Source organism: Coregonus clupeaformis, chromosome 7, assembly GCF_020615455.1.
Source record: "Coregonus clupeaformis isolate EN_2021a chromosome 7, ASM2061545v1, whole genome shotgun sequence".
NCBI classification, from domain to species: Eukaryota; Metazoa; Chordata; class Actinopteri; order Salmoniformes; family Salmonidae; genus Coregonus; species Coregonus clupeaformis.
The window spans coordinates 3,815,681-3,836,699 of NC_059198.1; the positions used below are offsets into that span (position 1 = coordinate 3,815,681).

Sequence of the window (21,019 nt, forward strand, 5' to 3'; positions counted from 1 at the left end):
CAACAGCTTACAGGATGTAGCTCTTTAAGTTCTATTGATGTGCTGCTGCACAGTCTCAGGTTAAAACACTGGCTCATTGTACAACATTGTTGAACACTGGTTGCTCATTACAAATGTGCAGTCATTACAAATTAAATGTGCAGTCATTACAAATTGAAGATTGTGTATTTTGCACATATTAGTTGATTATTCTTGATTGAAATGTATTAAAAGGTTTTAACTTGATTATTGTTATTTTATTGTTAATACTGGATTTTTTATTTAATGAGGAGCACTGACAGTTCCCTGGATGTGTAGGTTATGGTATCCTATATCAAGTTTTGGTCACCTTGGGTTTCCTTTATCATAGCCTACCTCAATGCTGACAGTGTACAATACCAATTAAAAGAGTGCATTGATTCATAGATGTATATGATTTGATTCAGGTATGTGAATACTAAGAGCTGAAATAAATGGGGTTTATACGCACATTATTTATTTTTATTTAATCGCTTCGGCAAACGTGGGTACTGTTTAAAAATACCAAGCATCAAAACTGGTTGGTATTATGAGAGAAGCACATTCTCTAACGAAGTATGTTTACGACACTCAAAGTAAACACAAACTGCTTTACTGCAGCACTAAACATGGCGTCCCAATTTAGCGGTGTTTTGCAGTTGACAGATCTAGATGATTTTATCACTCCCTCCCAGGTAAATAACACTTAACCATAAAAAAAATCAGCTTATTAAACACGGTTTACATCATTTTGGCTTAGGTCTAATGTGGTTATTTTAATGGTAACGACCGACTGGTCCCCACTCGCAGTAGCTAGTTAACGGTAGCTAGCTAGCTAGTTAGCTAACGTTTGCTAACCTCTTAAGTACTGTCTAGCTGTCAAATAGAGTATTATCTGTCCAACTTCCAAAGGCGTATGTTGCTTTATTGGCATTGCTGTGTAAATTGGTTGAAGCAATGGTGGTTTTGAATTGAAAGCGCATGTTTTTGTGTTTTAATCTAACTAACTAGTAGCGCAGGCTAGTGGGAGGAGCTATAGGGGGACGGGCTTATTGTAATGTCTGGAATGGGATCATAGAATGGAGTCAAATACGTTGTTTCCTTCCAGCCTCCGCTACTAGCTATTTGATTTGCTCTCTCGCTAAGTAGCTAGGTCATCGAAATGACATGTGACTCATTTGACTAGCTAACTAGTTAACTTCCTAGGTTGAAGAACTTAGCCAAAGATGTCCAATTTTATCTGTGACAGTTGTCTGTCGTCAGACACACCATTAGTTCATTTCACTTTAATTTAATTGGTCCTTGTACTGTAAGCACCTGAATGTGACTAAGCTAGCTAGTATTGTTTGTGTTTGTACTTTCCCCCTTAAACTGATTGCTACTCGCTCTCCTTTCCTTTCCCAGGAATGTGTGAAACCAGTCAAGGTGGAGAAGAAGCAAGGCAGATCTGTGGCTAAAATTCAAATAGAAGATGATGGGAGCTATTTCCAGGTTAACCAGGTGCGGATGATATCACATTGACTAACATGTCAACTGTCATGAGCCTGCTTCACTGAGGGTGAATCTCAAAACTCCCATGTTGCTTCCTCTTCTCATCTCTCCTTCACCTGCACTTGGATTGGTGAAAGCAATATGGCTGCCTTATGGGATTTGTTTTACTTTATCAAATTAATTTGAGGAGAGGATGCTACTTATTGAGACACATTTTCTTTCTCTCTGTTTACCTACAGTACAATATTACTCCATCTTGTTCTTTGTGTCTCCAGGATGGTGGAAAGCAGAAGCTGGAGAAAGCTAAGATCACTCTGAATGACTGCCTGGCCTGCAGTGGCTGCATCACCTCAGCTGAGAGTGTCCTTATCACACAGCAGAGTCATGAAGAGATCTACAGGGTGCTACGCAACAACAAGGTAGAGTAAGGTGTGTGTATGAGTGTTGTCAGCCATCTGAAGATCCACAAACAGGACCCACCAGTCATACTCAACCCGGAGTGTTCACTGATGATGATGGTGTCTGTATCTGTGCCAATCATTTATTCCCTGTGTGTAACTAGTCTCCCTTCCTCTCCCCAGCAGGTGGGTGTACCAGAGCAGAAGGTGGTGGTGGTGTCTGTGTCCCCACAGTCCAGAGCCTCCCTGGCAGCACGCTACGGCCTGAGCAGCAGTGAGGCGGGCAGGAGGCTCACCGCCTTCTTCAAGGGTCTGGGTGAGTGGGAAGGTTAAAAGATAAACATTTGTGTAATATAGGACATCAGTTTATCTGACACATTAGTGATCTACATTATATTTAGATAAAATATACTGACTGATGTGACTGTTGTGTTTCAGGGGTTCACCACGTGTTTGACACCAGCTTCAGCCGGACCTTCAGCCTGTTGGAGAGTCAGAGGGAGTTTGTGGAGCGGTTCCATCGGAAGGGACAGGACAAGCAGGCCCTGCCCATGCTGGCCTCTGCCTGCCCAGGTAACCAGCTGTACCTCAACCCCTTCACTAGTCCCTGATTATCTCCAGGCCAGAATCCTTTCAATAGAACTTCAGAAACCAGGGCCCAATTTCACAAAGTTCCTCAGATTAGAAGTGGATGGGTGCTTATATTTGTCCTATTTCACACATGTACAAGTGTGTATTCATTGGAAATGTGTTTTTTGCATATCCCAACTCCCCCTGAGACACCCTCGGAGAGTGGGGTCACGGCCAGAAGAGGGAATAAGAGGAATAAGAGAATAGATCATCTCCTACTCTGAGACACTTTATAAATACAGGCCCTGGTCTCTTCCAGGTCCAGTAATAATACAGGCTTGTGTTGTGTTCAGGTTGGATCTGCTATGCAGAGAAAACCCATGGAGAGTTCATCCTGCCCTACGTCAGCTCCACCCGCTCCCCACAGCAGATGATGGGCTCTCTGGTGAAGGGCTTCTTCGCTGGCCAGCAGGTTGGTAGGGGCTCATTGACACCCATGGTGTCCTGCATGGGTCTGTTTTTTGGAGGCGCACCCGTCCCGCGCCAACCACATCAATTCTGATCTCCACCCGATACCAGACATCAGGACATATTTTTCTGTGCAACCCGACCCATCTGCATAAAATTGTTCCGAGAGCTGATACATTATCCGCCAAATAACATTGATTTATTTAGTGTTTATGACTCCTGAGTAGTAGGCTAATATTCCCCTTCCCTGCATGAATGAATTTGTCTGCATGTCTATTCAACATGAATTAAGAACTATTTATATGTTTTCTTCACAATGCTATGCGGCACATTGACAACTCAAATCGCTTTGTAAAAAGGAGCCTTCTAATTAGCCTTCTTACCTAATGAAAGCCTATAGCCGACATAACAAAACAAGACCTTTACATTCAGTATTGTTTAGATAATCAAATAGTTTAATTGAAACTTAAAGGGATTCTCCGGTACATTTGTATACTTTTTAGCCTGTAGTTCTGAAAGTAGCGTCCACGAGCTAAAAGTGGTCCCCGAAAATTGTGTACTACATCACATATTTGCAGATATGTGCTCCACGTCATTGCTTTCTCTCTCGCACTGCTGTGTGTGATTCTTGCTAGTTGTCACTCAAATGGCGATGGGCTGAATCTCATTGGCTGGAACTCGATTTGCTAGGGGGCTGGCCCATGTGGGGGAAAGTTAGGGAAAATGCCGCAGCACAGCTTCCAGAAAATAGTCGCTTTCAAACTAGGGATTTCGTGGCTAATTGAGGTAAGACAGTAATTCTGCTCATAGATTATGCATGTATGAACTACACATTGAGACATCCAGCCCAAAGCCTCAGGTTAAAAAAAATACTTACTAGTCGCTAAAATACCGGAGCATGTCTTTCCCAGAATAATTTATTTAGTAGGCTACACTTTTACCAGCGCCACTGGTTTAAACATATGGCCTGCATAGGGTCTAAATGTACAAAAGCCTGAATTAACATAATCATTCACTAATAATTAACTGAATTATCATAAACAAATACCTGCTTGCACTTTTTGCAGGCTGTGCATCCATCTACCGGGTTGTTGTCCTTGTCCATAATGACTCCAAAATCCTTCCAAAGTGGGGATTTCACCCGCGCAGCACCTGTTTCCATGATTGTGTATTCCCTGATCATAACTTTTATTTTCTTTGTCCTGTTACATTAGCCATTTTTGCATGAGATAGGCTAGCCAGGGAAAGTAAACTTGGCAATGTATTCTCACGTGGGGGAAGGGAACATAAGCTCTGCATGTGGACAAATTAAAATGTTTCAGCACCACACAAATAATGGACAGTTCCCTGCTCCACACTTTCACTGCCTCACGGCTCACAGAATGGAATTCACATAACAATGCAAAACAACAAGCTCCTGGGTTTGTAAATTAATTTATTTTTTAAAATCTTGATTTAAAAAGTTTCAGACCCGCAATATAATTGTTTTGAACTGAAAGACAACCTGCAAAAAAATATTTAAAAAATGACACCCGCCAGCCGATGATGCAGGAGTCTGACACTCAGAATGGATCAGGGATGCAGACTGCAGGGTTAAATATCTAGATGTTAGTTATGGAATAGAGTAAATGGAGTCAGGTGATAGAGAGCAGATATGTAGAGTAACGTTTAATAGATGATATTAAGAATGTGTGTTCATTTTCGATGATGATTCTATCATGTCTGTATAGTAGGATGAGATCTTCTAAAGGATATGACTGACAGGTGTGTTGTTGTTGCAGGGCCTGAGCCCTCAGCAGATCTACCATGTGACTGTGATGCCCTGCTATGATAAGAAACTGGAGGCCTCCAGGCCTGACTTCTACCTGGAGGAGGCTGAGACCAGAGAGGTGGACTGTGTCATCACTTCAGGTAGGGAGGACACTAAACCACTATGGCAGATAATATTCAAAGTGTGTGTGTTTTTCTGTTTTGAATCACATTTTTAAATGTACATTTTATGATGCCTGTTTCTGTTTATTTCATGACAGGAGAAGTTCTGAAGATGCTAGAGGAAGAGAAAGTGTTGCTCAGCGACGTGGAGCCAGCCCCATTGGATACAATGTAAGGGTTTGAACGTCATCATCTTTTACATTTTAGTCATTTAGCAGACGCTCTTATCCAGAGCGACTTACAGTTAGTGAATGCATACATTTTCATACTGGCCCCCCATGGGAAACGAACCCACAACCCTGGCGTTGCAAGCGCCATGCTCTACCAACTGAGCTACAGGGGACTTTTACATGTAAATGACTACATACTTGTATGTCAGGAGAACTCCAGAAGGTGTGTGTGTGTGTTTGTGCGTGCGCCGCGTGCGTCAGGAGAACTCCACACTTGCTGATGTGTGTGTGCGCGCACTTGTGTCCCTGCAGGTTCAGCAGTGTGTGTGGTGATGAGTTGCTGGGTCATGCAGGGAGCGGTTCAGGAGGATACCTCCATCACGTGTTCACACACGCTGCCAGACAGCTGTTTGGAGAGGAGGTGAAGGAGCTCACTTACAAAACACTAAAGTAAGTCAGTCGGGTCCTGCAGTATTAAAGCCCTGTTAGGAGCTCACCTCAGCTAATTGGTTAGCATTCACTTAGTTGTGTCAACTGTGAAATAGTGCAGGCAAAATACTCAGTCTCTCTTCATTTCGATGAGATGTGCAGGGAAGTCTGCCTCTGCATCCTATCAGCCATGGGAAGTATAGATTTGTTGAGAAGAATAACCTTGAAATTAGAGCAAGTTGAAGAAACAGTCGTTTGTTATTGGACACAAGTCCAAGAAGTCCTCGTTTCAGTCTGATTTATTTCGTTTGGTGCCTACTGAACACAACCCTGATGAACCTGTCCCCTATAGGAACAAGGACTTCCAGGAGGTGACCCTGGAGAGGGACGGTGTGGTCGTGCTGCGTTTCGCCGCAACCTACGGTTTCCGCAACATCCAGAACCTGGTGCAGAAACTCAAGAGGGGCAAGTCACCCTACCACTTTGTAGAGGTCATGGCCTGTCCGTCAGGTGAGGAAACGGGAGGCTTTGTTTGTTGGCTTGTTGGTTTACATTTTAGTTTAATATAAACACAAGATACTATATACAATTGAATGAAGAAAAAAAGCATGCATGAGGGTGGAATTGAATTATAATGTCATGTCCATTTATTTATTTACCGCTATGGTTGAAATCTTTATTCTACACCTGCACAGAAGCTACCACAGGCAATCTAGTATTAGAAAGCACACTGCATGAATTCCCCTGAGGAAAGGTTCCTCTTTGTAAAGGCATTTTTTTTGTTCAAGTCTAACTGAATTTGTAAAACCGGGTTGTGTGTTGTTTCCTCACTGTGTGTGTATACAGGTTGTCTGAATGGGGGAGGCCAGGTGAAGCCCTTACCAGAGCAGAACAACAAGGAGTTACTACAGCAGGTGGAGGATCTGTACAGGGAGGAGCGTCCTCTAGTGCCCGAGGAGGATCAGCGCGTGGCAGAGCTGTACCAGTCCTGGCTACAGAGTGTAGGAGAGGAGAGAGCCAGGGAGCTGCTGCACACACAGTACCATGCAGTGGAGAAGGCCACCAACGGACTCCTTGTGAAATGGTGAAGAAGAGGGTGAAAGGATGTTGAGGGGTTTCTGGCTTCTGTAAGTGAATGTAAGACTGTCAGGGTACATCTCAATAGTGGCCTCCTCTGTTTCATCTCCATTGAGCTTAACACACGTTAGGTGAAAGCAGCATGGCGGATTCTTGTCAGGTATTTTCTGTCACTTCTAGTTCTTTAATATCAGTAGAAATCAGTGGAGCTTGGTGGGAGGAGCTATAGGAGGGCTCATTGTAATGGCTGGAATGGAATAAAGGGAACCGAGTCAAAGGTGGGTTCCATAGCTTTGATGCGTTGGATACCGTTCCATTATGGGGCGGCTTATTATTAGGTAGCTTAGTGGTTAAGAGCGTTGTGCCAGTAACCGAAAGGTCGCTGGTTCTAATCCCCGAGCCGACTAGGTGAAAAATCTGCCGATGTGCCCTTGAGCAAGGCACTTAACCCTAATTGCTCCTGTAAGTCGCTCTGGATAAGAGCGTCTGCTAAATGACTAAAATGTAAAATGTAAATGTAAAATTATTCCATTCCAGCCATTACAATGAGCCCGTCCTCCTATAGCTCCTCCCACCAGCCTCCACTGGTAGAAATAAAGGAAAGGACATGAGAGGAAATCTATTTAGTCTTTTGAGATGCATCCCTATTCTAGGATTATTTGAACCATTGAGTGAAATCACAACTTGATCTTGGATCAATGTTTATGTTCTATCTCAATCAATCAATCAATTTTATTTTATATAGCCCTTCGTACATCAGCTAATATCTCGAAGTGCTGTACAGAAACCCAGCCTAAAACCCCAAACAGCTAGTAATGCAGGTGTAGAAGCACGGTGGCTAGGAAAATTTCCCTAGAAAGGCCAAAACCTAGGAAGAAACCTAGAGAGGAACCATCTGTACTGTACTGGATGACTGCAGAACCGTCCAAACGACTGAATTTACCACTTTCCTTGACGCTTTCTCTCTCGTCTCTCTGTCTTCCCTCTCCACCTCTGTCTCTCTCTCTGCTTTTAAGGACTCCTCATCTCTTGATTTCTCTGTCTATCCATTCATTCCTTTCTATGTATCCCTCTCTGTCTGTGCTTAAAGGACTGTCTCAGTCAGGTCAAATAGAGCATTATCGCCAAGTGTTTAATTACATTTACATTTTACATTTTTGTCATTTAGCAGACGCTCTTATCCAGAGCGACTTACAGTTAGTGAGTGCATACATTTTTATTTGTTATACTGGAATCGAACCCACAACCCTGGCGTTGCAAATGCCATGCTCTACCAACTGAGCTACATCCCTGCCGGCCATTCCCTCCCCTACCCTGGACGACACTGGGCCAATTGTGCGCCGCCCCATGGGTCTCCCGGTCGCGGCCGGCTACGACAGAGCCTGGATTCGAACCAGGATCTCTAGTGGCACAGCTAGCACTGCGATGCAGTGCCTTAGACCACTGCGCCACTCGGGAGCTCACTCGGGAGCTCACAATTACTGTGGCGGCCTATCATTCATTCATTTATACCAACATAAAGGCTGTATACATTCAGGCTATAGATTCTATACACACAAGCTAATTCATACCAGACCTTAATGTGGTTGGAGAATTATGACTTTACTACTGTTGTCAAGTGTGCACTAATTATGAATACAGCAGCAAATTCTGTTATTACAGTTGTATGCACTGAAAAGTATTTGTTGTACTCTTGAAATGTTGTCTGATGGAATTCTAAAGAAATATTTTACCTAGTTTAAATGTATATAATCTCTGCCTTATTTATGAAAATAATCTATATGATGAACCATATTTTGCATATTAAAATGCTACATTAGTGTGACTTTCAAGTACATGTTATTCACCAAATACCAGCAATCAGTGATATACATACTGACATGTTTTACTTGACATACAAAATAACTGTTTCAGAGGTAGAAAATAAGCGCATACTTAAAATATTTACATTTGTGTTTTCTTCCTTTGTATGGCATGGTGAGAACAAGAGGCACATAAGCAGCTAGGTTAAACCATTGATTAAAATGGACTAAGTAATATTAGCAATATGTCAAAAATATATTGCTTATATATTTAACAATGTTTAGAAGCTTTTGTTATATTGGGTGGTGAATTTAAAATTAATGCAGAATGTCAAGCAAACATCACTGTTTTAACCCAAGAAATCTGCAAGTGGGTAACAGTCATTAGGGTTATGAAATGAATTGTCAGGCCAATAACAGAATACATGTGCTTTATTGCTTTTTCAGTGGAAGAGACAATGGAGCTTTTAATAAAACCTATGCATCAAAGTTGACATCTGCACTCAAAAAGCCTGATGCGTGTATATGGAGCTTTTGATTAACAAAGAGCAAAAATTGTCTTGTTTTCTATAGTATGAGATGTTAGTGTTGAATTTTTATATGTCCAACAATCACTAAATTAGAGCAGTCTCACACTGAAGTAGCCCTGGCTTCTCTAAAAGGGACTATACACAAACCTGAAATATTGTCTTGAAAATATACCATATTAAAAGTAATTAAACACTTGATAAGAAAGCTTTACACAGAAAAAAAAGTAAATAAATGTACAAACATTGCACATTAAGACATACATTTCCTTCTTCAAGCGTCTCCCTGCTTTTTATATTAATTTATGTTTTGCTTCCGCAGATGGCAATTGGTGGGTTGGGGTTTATGAAAATATTATTTTTCACATTACAGAATATCAATACTGTATTCACTCTACATCAAACTGTACATTTTTCAGTAATCAACCCTGATTAAAAGCTCAATTAAAACTTAATTCAAGTCAAGATTCTTAAATCAATCTTTTGCAATACAGATCTAATTTTATTCTGTATCAAGTCCAGTTATACTCAATCTCCAGTCTTCCTCGCGACGAGACTACAATTTAGTTTTGCTTAATGCTTGCATTAGGTCTACAAGCTAATGTACAGAATGTTGAAGTTAAATACAGTATTTTATGTAGTGAATGAAAGAGGTACGAAATATTTTGCCATAGTTGTTAGTAACAGCTCGCAGTGCACTGGTACACATGTAGTGGAACGGATTTCACTAGACTCCATTCTGCCGTCACTCCTTGGGGACCCGGAAGCCATCTTTCTCCTTACGGAGACTCCTCATGGTTTCAACGGGGTCATTCTGCCCAGCATGCTCTTGCACCGACTTCTCTCTGGAATAGAAAGGAAAGAAGATGTGACTTTAAAATGATTTCACCACACACCGAGTGAGCATTGACGCTTTCATTTCCATGCTAAAATCCTCTTCTTCCCTGCATTCCTCTATGACACAAAGCTCAAGAGGGCACTTGTGGATTGTCTGATGCTCATATTACAGATCAGTGCTGCTTGTGTCCACATGAGCGAATGCTTTTTAAAAATGGCTGACTCATTTGTGTTGTCCTTACTTGACTCTCATAAAGGGGTTGAATTTGAATTCTTCAGCCACAGTGGAGGGGATGGTGGGTTCTCCATTACTGACCTTCTCCTACAGATTTAATAAAAAGCAGATAATCAACTTTCTTGATTCCATTAAAAGATAGCCATGGCCAATCTTAAATTGTTAACGTTCACACACATTAAAAAGGTCCAATGCAGCCGTTTGCATCTCAATTTCAATATCATTTCTTGGTAACAATTAAGTACATTACTGTGATTTAATTGACAAAAATGGTCAAAAAGAAACAAAAATAGCTTCTAAACAAAAGGGCAATTTCTAGGACTGACAAGAATTTAGCTAGGACTGTCTGGGAGTGGTCTGAGTGGGGAGGGGAAAACTGAACATTTGCTGTTATTGGCAGAGAGGTTTGGAACTCTTTCTTATTGGTCTAACTAATTTACCGCATGGTGATTTCACCATGGAAGGACAAAACTCCATCCTACAAAAAAAAATTCAAACAGCTCTTACACTAAGGGCATTATCATTTTTACAATTTCACAGTATTATTCCAACCTACTAGTGTGAAAATATATATAGAAACACAGGAAAATGTTTGACTGCACTGGGCCTTTAATGAAATAGACAGAATGTATGATGATATACCTTTGCCCATGCTAGTTTTTTCTTGATGACCTCGTTGTCAGGCTCCACATGTCGAGCGAACTTCAGATTGTTGACGGTGTACTCATGACCACAGTAAACACGCTGGAACACAAACACACCATTGTTCCCATCTGCTGCGTGACCAAGCACGTGTGCTGACAAACTCTAGTGTTAATATTGAACACTACAGAGTTTATCAGCACACGTGCTTGGTCACATTTAATGTAATAATAATAACGGACCTTTTCTAACCTATAAGACAGACACTGAATAATGTTAATCCATTAGCGGTCATTACATGTAAAGAAAGTTATCATATATTGAAGTTGGTCATTTTTAACACAAAGTGATAGCGGTATATTTACTGTTTCAGGTGGCAGGCGTCCCAGCACGTCTATCAATGCCCTGTACATCTGTTCAGCTGTACCCTCAAAAAACTTCCCACACCCAGCCACAAACAGCGTGTCCCCTAAACAGGATGATAACAAGGGTCAAATGTCATCCATGAAAATCTGCTGATTTAATAATACATAGATAACTACTGTACAAGTTCAAACAGGTGCCATTAATACAGGTAACGAGTGGAGGACAGAGGAGCCTCTTAAAGAATAAGTTACAGGTCTGTGAGAGCCAGAAAGCTTGCTTGTTTGTAGGTGACCAAATACTTATTTTCCACCATAATTTGCAAATAAATTCATAAAAAATCCTACAATGTGATTTTCTGGAAAAAAAATTCTCAATTTGTCTGTCATAGTTGACGTGTACCTATGATGAAAATTACAGGCCTCATCTTTTTAAGTGGGAGAACTTGCACAATTGGTGGCTGACTAAATACTTTTTCCCCCCACTGTATATGTTTTGTTCTATGAGAATATCAGTCAGTTACCATGACCTTTATGAATTATGAAGCCTTTGTGCTTGTTTTGATTACTAAATTGGCAGTTGTGTAAAGTACTTAAGTAAAAATACTTGAAAGTACTACTTTTTTTAGGTGTCTGTACTTTACTATTTATATATTTTTGACAACTTCTAATTCACTACATTCCTAAAGAAAAGCATGTACTTTTTACTCCATACATTTTCCCTGGCACCGAGAAGTATTAGTTACATTTTAAATGGTTAGCAGGACAGGAAAATTGTCTAATTTACACACTTATCAAGAGAACATCCCTGGTCATCCCTACTGCCTCTGATCTGGCAGACTCACTAAACACATGCTTCGTTTGTAAATGATGTCAGAGTGTTGGAGCGTGCCCCTGGCTATCCGTAAATTTAAGAAAACGGTGTTGTCTGGTTTGCTTAATATAAGGAATTTGAAATTATTTATACTTTTACTTTTGATACTTAAGTATATTTGATCAATTACATTTACTTTTAATACTTAAGTATATTTAAAACCAAATACTTTTACACAAGTAGGATTTTACTGGGTCATTTTCTATTAAGGTATCTTTACTTTTACTCAAGTATGACAAATCTCCTGAGTGGCGCAGTGGTCTAAGGCTGTGCCACTAGAGATCCTGGTTCGAATCCAGGCTCTGTCGTAGCCAGCCGCGACCGGGAGACCCATGGGGCGGCGCACAATTGGCCCAGCGTCGTCCAGGGTAGGGGAGGGAATGGCCGGCAGGGATGTAGCTCAGTTGGTAGATCATGGCGTTTGCAATGCCAGGGTTGTGGGTTCGATTCCCACGGGGGGCCAGTATGAAAAATATATATATATATAATGTATGCACTCACTAACTGTAAGTCGCTCTGGATAAGAGCGTCTGCTAAATGACTAAAATGTAAATGGGTATTTTTTCCACCACTGCAAATTGGAAAGATACCGGCAGCTTACCTGTGAAGACAGCTGGAGGCTCAGTGCTGTTGTCTTTGGTCACAAGGTAGCAGATGTGGCCAGTGGTGTGGCATGGCGTAAACAAACACTTGACGGTAAGTGAGCCAACCTGGCAATGAAATAGACAGGTGTTCTGTTTTAGGCCTGTTATGGTTATTACATAGGTTATTCTGCTGGTAGTTACTCAGGTATAAGGCCTTACTTTGAATGTGTTGGAGTGTTTTACTTTCTTAGTGAGGGCATCCACCCGGTCATCTCCTCCGTACACAGTGAGACCAGGCACCAGCCTCACCATCTTCTCATTGCCTCCCGCATGGTCCCTGAGGAGAGAGAGACAACACATGGTACATAGAAATCCTATAATGCCGGTATATCTAATCTCAGTGTTATTGGACTGCTCACAACAGTAATTTCGTTGAGTCATTTGCACTTAGTGATATTCAAAACAATGAGTGACAACTTGATTTACCAATGGTGATGGGTGGTCAGAACGGTCGTAAGTCTCACGCCGTGCTTTCTGATAGCTTCTACAACCTGAAGAGACAATCAAATTATACATTTTATATACATAATTTCCTATTGTTGATCCATCAAAACTAAATTCATTCAAACATTACTTTAATGTTAACTAACACACAGCAGGCTATATTTAATTTCATACCTTCACTGGTTCAACTGGGTCTATGATGGCAGCTTCCTTTGACTCCTCATCAATGAGAAGGTACATATAGTTGTCAGTGAGGGCTGGCAGCAGTTCTATCTTCATGTCGCTCTGCTCCACCAGTAAAGACTTCCTTATCGGGAAATCGGGAGCTTCCTTGTGTAGAAGGGCTGCTTGGACGTGCACAGGGGCTACACAATATTTACAAAGTAGCACATTAGACATGATAGAACTCACTAACCAATTTGTCATCGTAAAATATAAATAGTTGACATAATATTCACCAATCCATTTTCGTGGGAAAATATTTAAACAGTTCATACAGGGTAAACATGTGCTTACAATGTACACTGGGGGCTACGTAGTTCTTGGACAACAGCCAAGTCAAGTTTCGCCATTGTAACCATGTCAGAGAGAGAATGTTGTCAATTTATTCAAGCCGTCATTCACATGAAAGTAAACAAGAAAGCACAAAGCCAAAGTACTATGGAGTAAGATCAGAATAATAAATAACTGGAATCAAATGGTTTGCAAATATTTCGATGCTGCCATTGTATACATATTAACATTGTATACATATCAGTAACTAAGCCTTCAGTTCAGTCTGTGTGTGAGAGAATTTTAATAGAGGCAATGCCAGAAAAGGGGATGGATGATGTAACAGCATCAGGGGCTTGCTAAGCGCTAATCAACACAAGATAGCTAGCTCGGGACAGCTGCTTCAAAGATCTGTGACTGCTTTGACAGTAGCTAGCTAGCATTTGACTATGCTGTGCAAATTACAAATAGGAAAGCTAGCTAACATTACATTAGAGTGTCATCAGTGACAGTTCGTTAATAAACTTGCATGGTTGTTTTGTAGCTGTGGAAAGAAGCTGGAAGATCGGGATGTGAGCGAAACATACCAATTTTATACGTTGCAGCGGCTCCAAGAACGCCAAGAGTGCAGGCACTCGCTACCAGTGACCTGAACAACATAGCAACACTGTAGCTGTTTGCTAAAATCGCAATCGCATGTACAGGAACCAGACAAGTTTGGTTTAAAGAGTTCCGCCTTCTTTTAACGTTGACCTCTACAGATACACCAATCGAATGCGGGGGAGTAGCACGTCAATATCAGCTGATAGGCTGGAGAACGCGAACCCACGGAACCTTACGACGTCATATTTGTATTCAGTTTGTAATATATATGCACTGATTTAGCTTCATTGTAATATTTACATAATGCATTTCCTTCGTATCGAAATATCTCATATTTCTGAATGACTAATTATGCAACACGTCACCTTTTTTGTCCACTCTGGGATACCGTACGTTTTGGTTCGAGGAAGCAGCCGCGGGCAAAGGTCGTTTTGATGGTAAGAACTGCTTCGGAGCAGCTGTAGACTTGACAAGATATCTTTACAATGACTTCACGAAATGTATCTCGGTTTTGGGAGTGGGGAAAGAAAATAATCTGTGTCGGGAGGAACTACCCCGACCATGCAAAGGAGCTGAAGAACGCCGTCCCAACAGAGCCCGTGTTGTTCCTAAAGACGCCATCTGCATATCTGACAGAGGGCTCACCAATCCTCATTCCCAAATACTCCAACAATTTACACCATGAAATCGAGTTGGGGGTGGTCATCGGGAAAGGGGGCACCGCTATTCCCCAATCCTCCGCGATGGAACACGTCGCAGGCTACGCCCTGTGCTTGGACATGACAGCTCGGGACGTCCAGGATGACTGCAAGTCTAAAGGTCTTCCGTGGACTCTGGCCAAAGCGTTCAACACCTCTTGTCCAGTCAGTGAATTCATCCCCAAAGAGCGGATTCCCGACCCGGGGAACGTGAAGATCTGGCTCAAAGTGAACGACCAGATGCGCCAGAATGGCTGCACCTCTCAGATGATATTCTCCATTCCCTTTCTCATCAGCTACATCAGTGAGATCATCACCCTAGAAGAGGGGGATCTGATTCTCACTGGGACCCCCAAGGGTGTATCCGCTGTGCAGGTGCACGATGAACTACATGCTGCAATAGATGATGTTATCAGCATGACTTTTAAAGTTGGCAGACTTTGACAGATCATTAGCAGACGCTAATAAAATCGGTATTTTATTGTACATTTCTGTAATTTGCTTTTAATCAGAGCAGAGTGCTGGAAGAAATGTATGGAATTACACCGGAATCATTAGGCAGGCCTATTCCATGCAGTAAATGTATGGCTACACTGATCAAGTACATTGTTGTAGTTCTGAAACCAGCAGAGGGCAGTGCTCACTCAAAGATTCATGAGATTGTTCTAAAGATGAATACATATTCTGTCCTCCTACAGAATTACAATGTAGTCTATTACACTAAAACGTGTATTGATTTCACAATGGGAAATATATGATCGATGCAAAACTTGAAGTCTTGAATTCTGGTCCAGTAGATTTCAGACACAGGTGCTGATCTTAACCTTATCCTGACCTATTGTTGTGTTCTGCTCTAGACATTTACATTTTAGTCATTTAGCAGACGCTCTTATCCAGAGCGATTTACAGTTAGTGAGTGCATACATTTTCATACTGGCCCCCCGTGGGAATCAAACCCACAACCCTAGATATCAGCCTCCGTCACAGCACATCACTGTGATCATAATTACAATGTTCGTCTTCAAGATCTTTGGGCATGTGTCTTTTTCTCTTGTTTGTGAGGAACATTGCCCATGGCCTTTTGTACTCTGTCTACTCTACTGGGAATAGGAAAAGAATGCAGGGGATTTTCTCTTACAGGCCCAATCCTCTTCAAAGCCAAATTAGCCTGAAGAAATAGTCACATTAAACATTTACAGCCTGTTAATTTATATTGGCATGCCTTTTATAATCTCAAACATTTCATAGATGAAATGAGTCTCCACTACAGTGTCACAGATGAGTGATGTTTGGGACGTGACTTATTGAGAGAGAGAGTTTAGGGAGGTTTGACTCTTGTGTTGTGGACCTGCTGCAAGTTCTCCTGTTATAACAGTGGAGAGGAGACTGTCTTTTCATCCACTGGCTTTATGAGACAGTATATTACACCCGTGTTTTTTGGAAGTGATCAGAGTATCATACTTCAGGCCTGAGGCATCTCCTTGTCACCCTCCATTTCCACTTGAATCTCTATATTTTTAAGAGGAACAGACTAAAGGGCTTTTCACATTACTGAGCCAAACCGAATCAAACTTATCTGAGCTTTTCTGTACCTAGCTTGCCTGGTTGTGTGTCCACCATAGTGGCTAATTGATATTGATATCGGAGCCAGCAAAGCTTGGTTCGGGTCGGCACGATAGTGTGAAAATTGTATGATTCCTCTCAACCTGCGACAACTCTCAACTGGAATGTTTCTTGTCATAGGATCAAACAAGCCTTTTTCATTTTGCCTCTTTCCAGGAAAGGACTCCAGATTTTCAGGCTCGTGTAAATTCTGTCTGACTTGATTACAGTCCGTCATTTCTCAGTTTCTCACATCCACTGTCAAATATATCCTCTTATCTGTAACTGGCTCGGGCTGTGTGGCTCAACCGTTGTCCATGATGCCGGTTAATAAGGGTCGTGTGGGTCTGCCGGCTCTGCCCTCTCCGTAACCACATTCTTCCAGGGGTGTTTAACATCTGTTCCAGGTTCAATTACACTTCTCCCACAGGCCTCTCTGCTTTCAGGATCAATCACAGTCTCAGACTGGCTTGTCCCTGGCCTGTCTCTCCCTGTAACCTGAGTCTGTTTGTAGTATACACCATCATCATCCCACACCTCAGAGGTATTCTATCACCCAGCCTCACAACTCTATGTCCCAGCAGCCTCCAGGGGACTAGGGGTATGTCCAACGTGTTCATCATCATAGCAACTATGAAAGGTTCAGTTTTTATCTATCTGAGAATCTCAGTGTAGCTGTAACTGGGTGGTCCTCTGTAGCTCAACTGGTAGAGCACGGCGCTTGTAACGCCAAGGTAGTGGGTTCGATCCCCGGGACCACCCATACACAAAAATGTATGCACGCATGACTGTAAGTCACTTTGGATAAAAGCGTCTGCTAAATGGCATATTATTATTATTATTATTATTAACTGTACCCAACTATCGTCTCTGATACAGTCTCGTGAACAATGATTGGGTTATAGCATATGCATGTGTATGCTTTGTGTAGCTACAGGTGTCTCCTTTTTACGAGATATGATTCATCATCATCTTGGCTTATATGTGTCTGTGAGTATTATCCTCTAGTCTCCTCTTAGGCTTGAACAATGGGTTCAAAGCCGAGTGTGGAGCCATGGCTTAGCATTTAGCACAGTGAAATGGCATGTTGTCATCGAGCGAGAGGCCTGAGAAGGTACACTTAACATTCTCAGGGAGTGGATTACCTGCAGTCAGACCACAGCGTGTCTTCAAACCAACCCGACACTCACACACTGACAGTAACAATGATGTCATTCATTGCAAGGCATCAAGCCAGTGGGGTAAAAGTGAGCCAAAGAGGGAAGTCGCTCTTTGAAGAAAGGGAATCCCATTGTGAAAATAAAACACATTCACTTTTATCATTCTTTCTTTTGAGTGGGGAAACAAAAGCAATTCCGCTGTGGGGTATAGCTTTTGCATTTCTACACATTTAATTAGACTAAGCCCCAAAAAAATAAACCCCAAGTTAACATGACCAAATACTGACACTCACTCAGTCACACAAGAAAGGTATCAGTTACCATTTAATTTGTCTGAGATACTTCCACTGTGTGCGAACACAGAGCTCTTTAAAAGATGACAGGCCTGGTAGCTGTTATTCCAGGAGCAGGGAGAGGTGAGGTACACAGGCAGGAAGGAAGGCAGAGGAGTTTTGGAGGTTCAGTTCACACAGACAGTCTGTATGACACCTTAATCCATCCTCAGCACTCATCAGCAGCTCAAGACTTGGCGGAAGTGGTAGTGGCAGGTAGGTATCTCTCTTCTCTTGGCTTGAGGACATTGAGTCCCTGCACTTGGGTTCATACAGAAAGCAGCTCCCTCCTTTTATGTTGATTTCTCACCCCATGCTCCAGCTCATCTGTAGGCTGCAAAATGGGCGGTGATTGGGAAACAGTTGATCACTTAAAAAACATTATTTTGTCTGTTCATGTGAAGTCATTTTCAAGTGCACTTTTGAAAAGGTCCTATAGACTTGACTCTGAGATTCCTATAGACTTTTTTATACAGTTTGGTCACGTCTGCGGTTAGAAAATGACAGTTCGTGATGTTCTGCTTGCATGCTGTGCTGTATGTATGTCACCAGACTGTACTGTGGTGTGGCCATTCTAAGAAAACAGACGCCACAGGCACACACATCCAGTGGAAAGAGTGAGGGAGGATTCAATATCACATGCATGACAACAAGGCACAGATATGTCCACATGGCAACGAATGGGAAACTATCGCGGAATAGATAGTATGGGATTTCATTGCTGGCGATTAGCTGAGAAAAATATTGTGTGTAAGTTTGGATTGTGTGTGTGTGTGTGTGTGTGTGCATCTGTATGTCTGTCTGTCTAGGAAACCAACTAGTTACATTCATAGTTTGTCTTGTCCTCTTCACAAATGTCCTAATTAATGACTGAATCTTTGACTATAGCTGATCTCCCACACATGGAAGTAATTACTTTGTGTTCAAGGCAATCCATCATAAATAATTAATACATGGGTGGTTGGGGTTTAATAAAACCATGGAACATATCAAGAACCAATGAGTGCTTTATATAGGCATGGCAAAGCTATACCATAGACTTATATAAAACTAGTCCTGTACCATGGAACTTCAATACTGACTTATGGCATGCAGAATGGGGTCCTTGGCAGCTGAAATTGAACTCCATTAAGGCTTAGCACGGTAGCACCTAAAAGGGGGGTACAGCTAGCCTGGTCCCAGATCTGTTTGTGCCGTCTTGCCAATTCATATATGGTAATTGTTTGGCCTGACTCCAAACAATGACCATATAGCCTATAGGAGTTGAAAAGACAGCACAAACAGATCTGGGACCATGCTACACTTAGAAAAAAAGGGTTCCAAAAGGGTTCTTCGGCTGTCCCCATAGGATAACTCTTTTTGGTTCCAGGTAGAGCCCTTTTTGGTTCCAGGTAGAATCCTTTTGGGTTACGTGTAGAACCAAGAGTTCTACATGGAACCCAAAAGGGTTCTACCTGAAATCAAAAGGGTTCTACCTGGAATCAAAAAGTGTTCTCCTATGGAACCCTTTTGGGTTCTAAATAGCAAAAAAATTTCGAAGAGTGTAGGGCACATCATCTCTGAAGGTACTATGCTTTCAATTGAAGACAAGTAGTAGATGTATATTTTGAGGCAATCTCTAGTCTTAAAGGACTGATATCATTGTGCTTTTCAGATGTAAAGTGATATAGATTCACTTGTTAGAGTCAAAACAGAATGCCTAGAATGTGGCGACTGTCGACAGTACTGTAGTAAATCATTTATTTAAAAACCCTGTTATAGTTTCAAGTGTGAAGTTTTCAGATCCAATTGGCAATAGTAATTTAGCACTGCACCTTGCCAGCTCTGGGTGTCTGTCATCCTATTAATTTTAATTGTGTGAGTTTTCCAATAAAGCCCCAATAAGCTAATTCTAAATGACTGGCAACTTGGATGTTAAGTGGTATTGAAGCGAGAGTTTTGTCCTGAAAACATGTCCACCAAGATAGTATAAAGTCCCATTGTAAAACTTCCTAATCCCCAACTCTAAAAAACCATTCCCTGAAACAGGCTTACTCACCACCAATTTCAAGTAAAACCATTTTGACCCAAATTACTCTGAACAATTAAAGCCGGAGTCACTCTTTTAACAAGATACAGTGTACTACCCTAACCACAGAGTGAGACAAAATCCCCAAGCATGTCTCCCCTCAGCCTTAGGAGCCTGCGGTATGTGTGGAGTCCTTGTAGTACGGAGTGTCTTCATTTATGAGTAATCAAAGGGAAACCACTTTTACACTGTAATCCTGCTTTTATCTGGTGTGTACAAATCAGCCTTTTTCCTTCAGCGGAGAACCCTCAAAATGGTTCATCCCTCCTCCGTGACTGGTTTTGATTAGTCTGCCATATGTCCATGTACGTCTCATCCATCCCTTACGCAAAATATATAGGTCCCTCATTACGGCTAATCTCCAATAGTTACAGGGCTGTAACCATATCCACGTCAGGTGATTTTCATAAGGGTAAACAAATCAACAATGCTAGGAATTGATGGCATGCATCAAATTGTGGGCTCAGATTCTTAAGAGTTGCATACCACTAGGGCCACAACAAATTGTCTAGTTGGGGAACGGAAGACGTTAAGGTTTATGAACCTGTAATTTAACTGACATACACATTCAGTCATGTAAGGATCTTATAGGTCTACATTGTTAAAACCAAACTGAGACCTCCATCCTCTTCAATGTAAACAAATCAGTCAGAGCAACTGGATCACAATTATCTGTGGAATTATCTGTGTATGGAAACTAAAGTGAAATGATTGGTTATTGTACACTACAGTAATACTACAGTCATAGCATCACAGTTTGTCATTTCTGTTAGAAAACTTGGGGTCCCCTTTTTGGCTCATATGTGAGAAATGATGTCTTGGTACTACTGTTTTCACAATGGGGGGCAATGATGTCAGGGTTGTTTTACGATGGCATGTTCATTGTAAGCAGGATGGAGTCTTTGACTGTCTACATGATCTGTCATATTACCAGACTTATTAAAGGGTTGAATCATAGCTAGCAGATACATGGATCTACAGTAAATAGATCCGTCAATTCAGATGCCTGCAGTGGATATCAATGGGAGTTGTGTTATGCATGCATCTCAAGTTGAGACCATGCCCATAGAATGGAATGATTCAAATACATAGCCATTCCTCAGGGTCCCATTGTGCAATGTTTTGGGAAAGCTTTGCCCTGAGCATCCACTCCTACCATGCTGTG

The 21,019-nt window shown here is 41.7% G+C and overlaps 3 protein-coding genes across 7 annotated transcripts; 2 read left to right on the forward strand and 1 right to left on the reverse strand.

The window, feature by feature from the left end:
• The first annotated feature begins 610 nt into the window (after nucleotides 1-610).
• On the forward strand, nucleotides 611-6,788 carry LOC121570361 (cytosolic Fe-S cluster assembly factor narfl-like). 2 transcript variants are annotated; one of them, XM_041881818.2, is made up of 11 exons: nucleotides 611-692; nucleotides 1,402-1,497; nucleotides 1,764-1,907; nucleotides 2,070-2,202; nucleotides 2,325-2,459; nucleotides 2,810-2,928; nucleotides 4,706-4,835; nucleotides 4,955-5,027; nucleotides 5,339-5,476; nucleotides 5,808-5,965; nucleotides 6,302-6,788. In XM_041881818.2, exons 1-11 carry the CDS (start codon nucleotides 627-629, stop codon nucleotides 6,541-6,543), a joined length of 1,434 nt encoding a protein of 477 aa, XP_041737752.1. In that variant the 5' UTR covers nucleotides 611-626; the 3' UTR covers nucleotides 6,544-6,788. The 2 variants fall into 2 exon arrangements, with proteins under 2 accessions (XP_041737752.1, XP_041737753.1); XM_041881819.2 differs by having other exon boundaries at nucleotides 2,073-2,202.
• Nucleotides 6,789-8,748: 1,960 nt separating this feature from the next.
• Nucleotides 8,749-14,456, reverse strand: LOC121568795 (hydroxyacylglutathione hydrolase, mitochondrial). 4 transcript variants are annotated; one of them, XM_041879227.2, is made up of 9 exons: nucleotides 14,360-14,456; nucleotides 13,074-13,264; nucleotides 12,882-12,946; nucleotides 12,615-12,732; nucleotides 12,413-12,521; nucleotides 10,941-11,044; nucleotides 10,576-10,677; nucleotides 9,941-10,020; nucleotides 8,749-9,706 (listed from the first exon to the last, which is right to left on the reverse strand). In XM_041879227.2, the coding sequence occupies exons 2-9, from the start codon at nucleotides 13,176-13,178 to the stop codon at nucleotides 9,607-9,609; spliced, it is 783 nt and encodes a 260-aa protein (XP_041735161.1). In that variant the 5' UTR covers nucleotides 13,179-13,264; nucleotides 14,360-14,456; the 3' UTR covers nucleotides 8,749-9,606. The 4 variants fall into 4 exon arrangements, with proteins under 4 accessions (XP_041735161.1, XP_041735159.1, XP_041735163.1 ...); XM_041879225.1 differs by lacking the exon at nucleotides 14,360-14,456 and adding an exon at nucleotides 13,979-14,353; XM_041879229.1 differs by lacking the exon at nucleotides 14,360-14,456 and adding an exon at nucleotides 13,416-13,434.
• Nucleotides 14,378-15,178, forward strand: LOC121568796 (acylpyruvase FAHD1, mitochondrial-like). The gene has a single exon (XM_041879230.2). The coding sequence runs from the start codon at nucleotides 14,480-14,482 to the stop codon at nucleotides 15,134-15,136; it is 657 nt and encodes a 218-aa protein (XP_041735164.1). The 5' UTR covers nucleotides 14,378-14,479; the 3' UTR covers nucleotides 15,137-15,178.
• The last annotated feature ends 5,841 nt before the right edge of the window (nucleotides 15,179-21,019 follow it).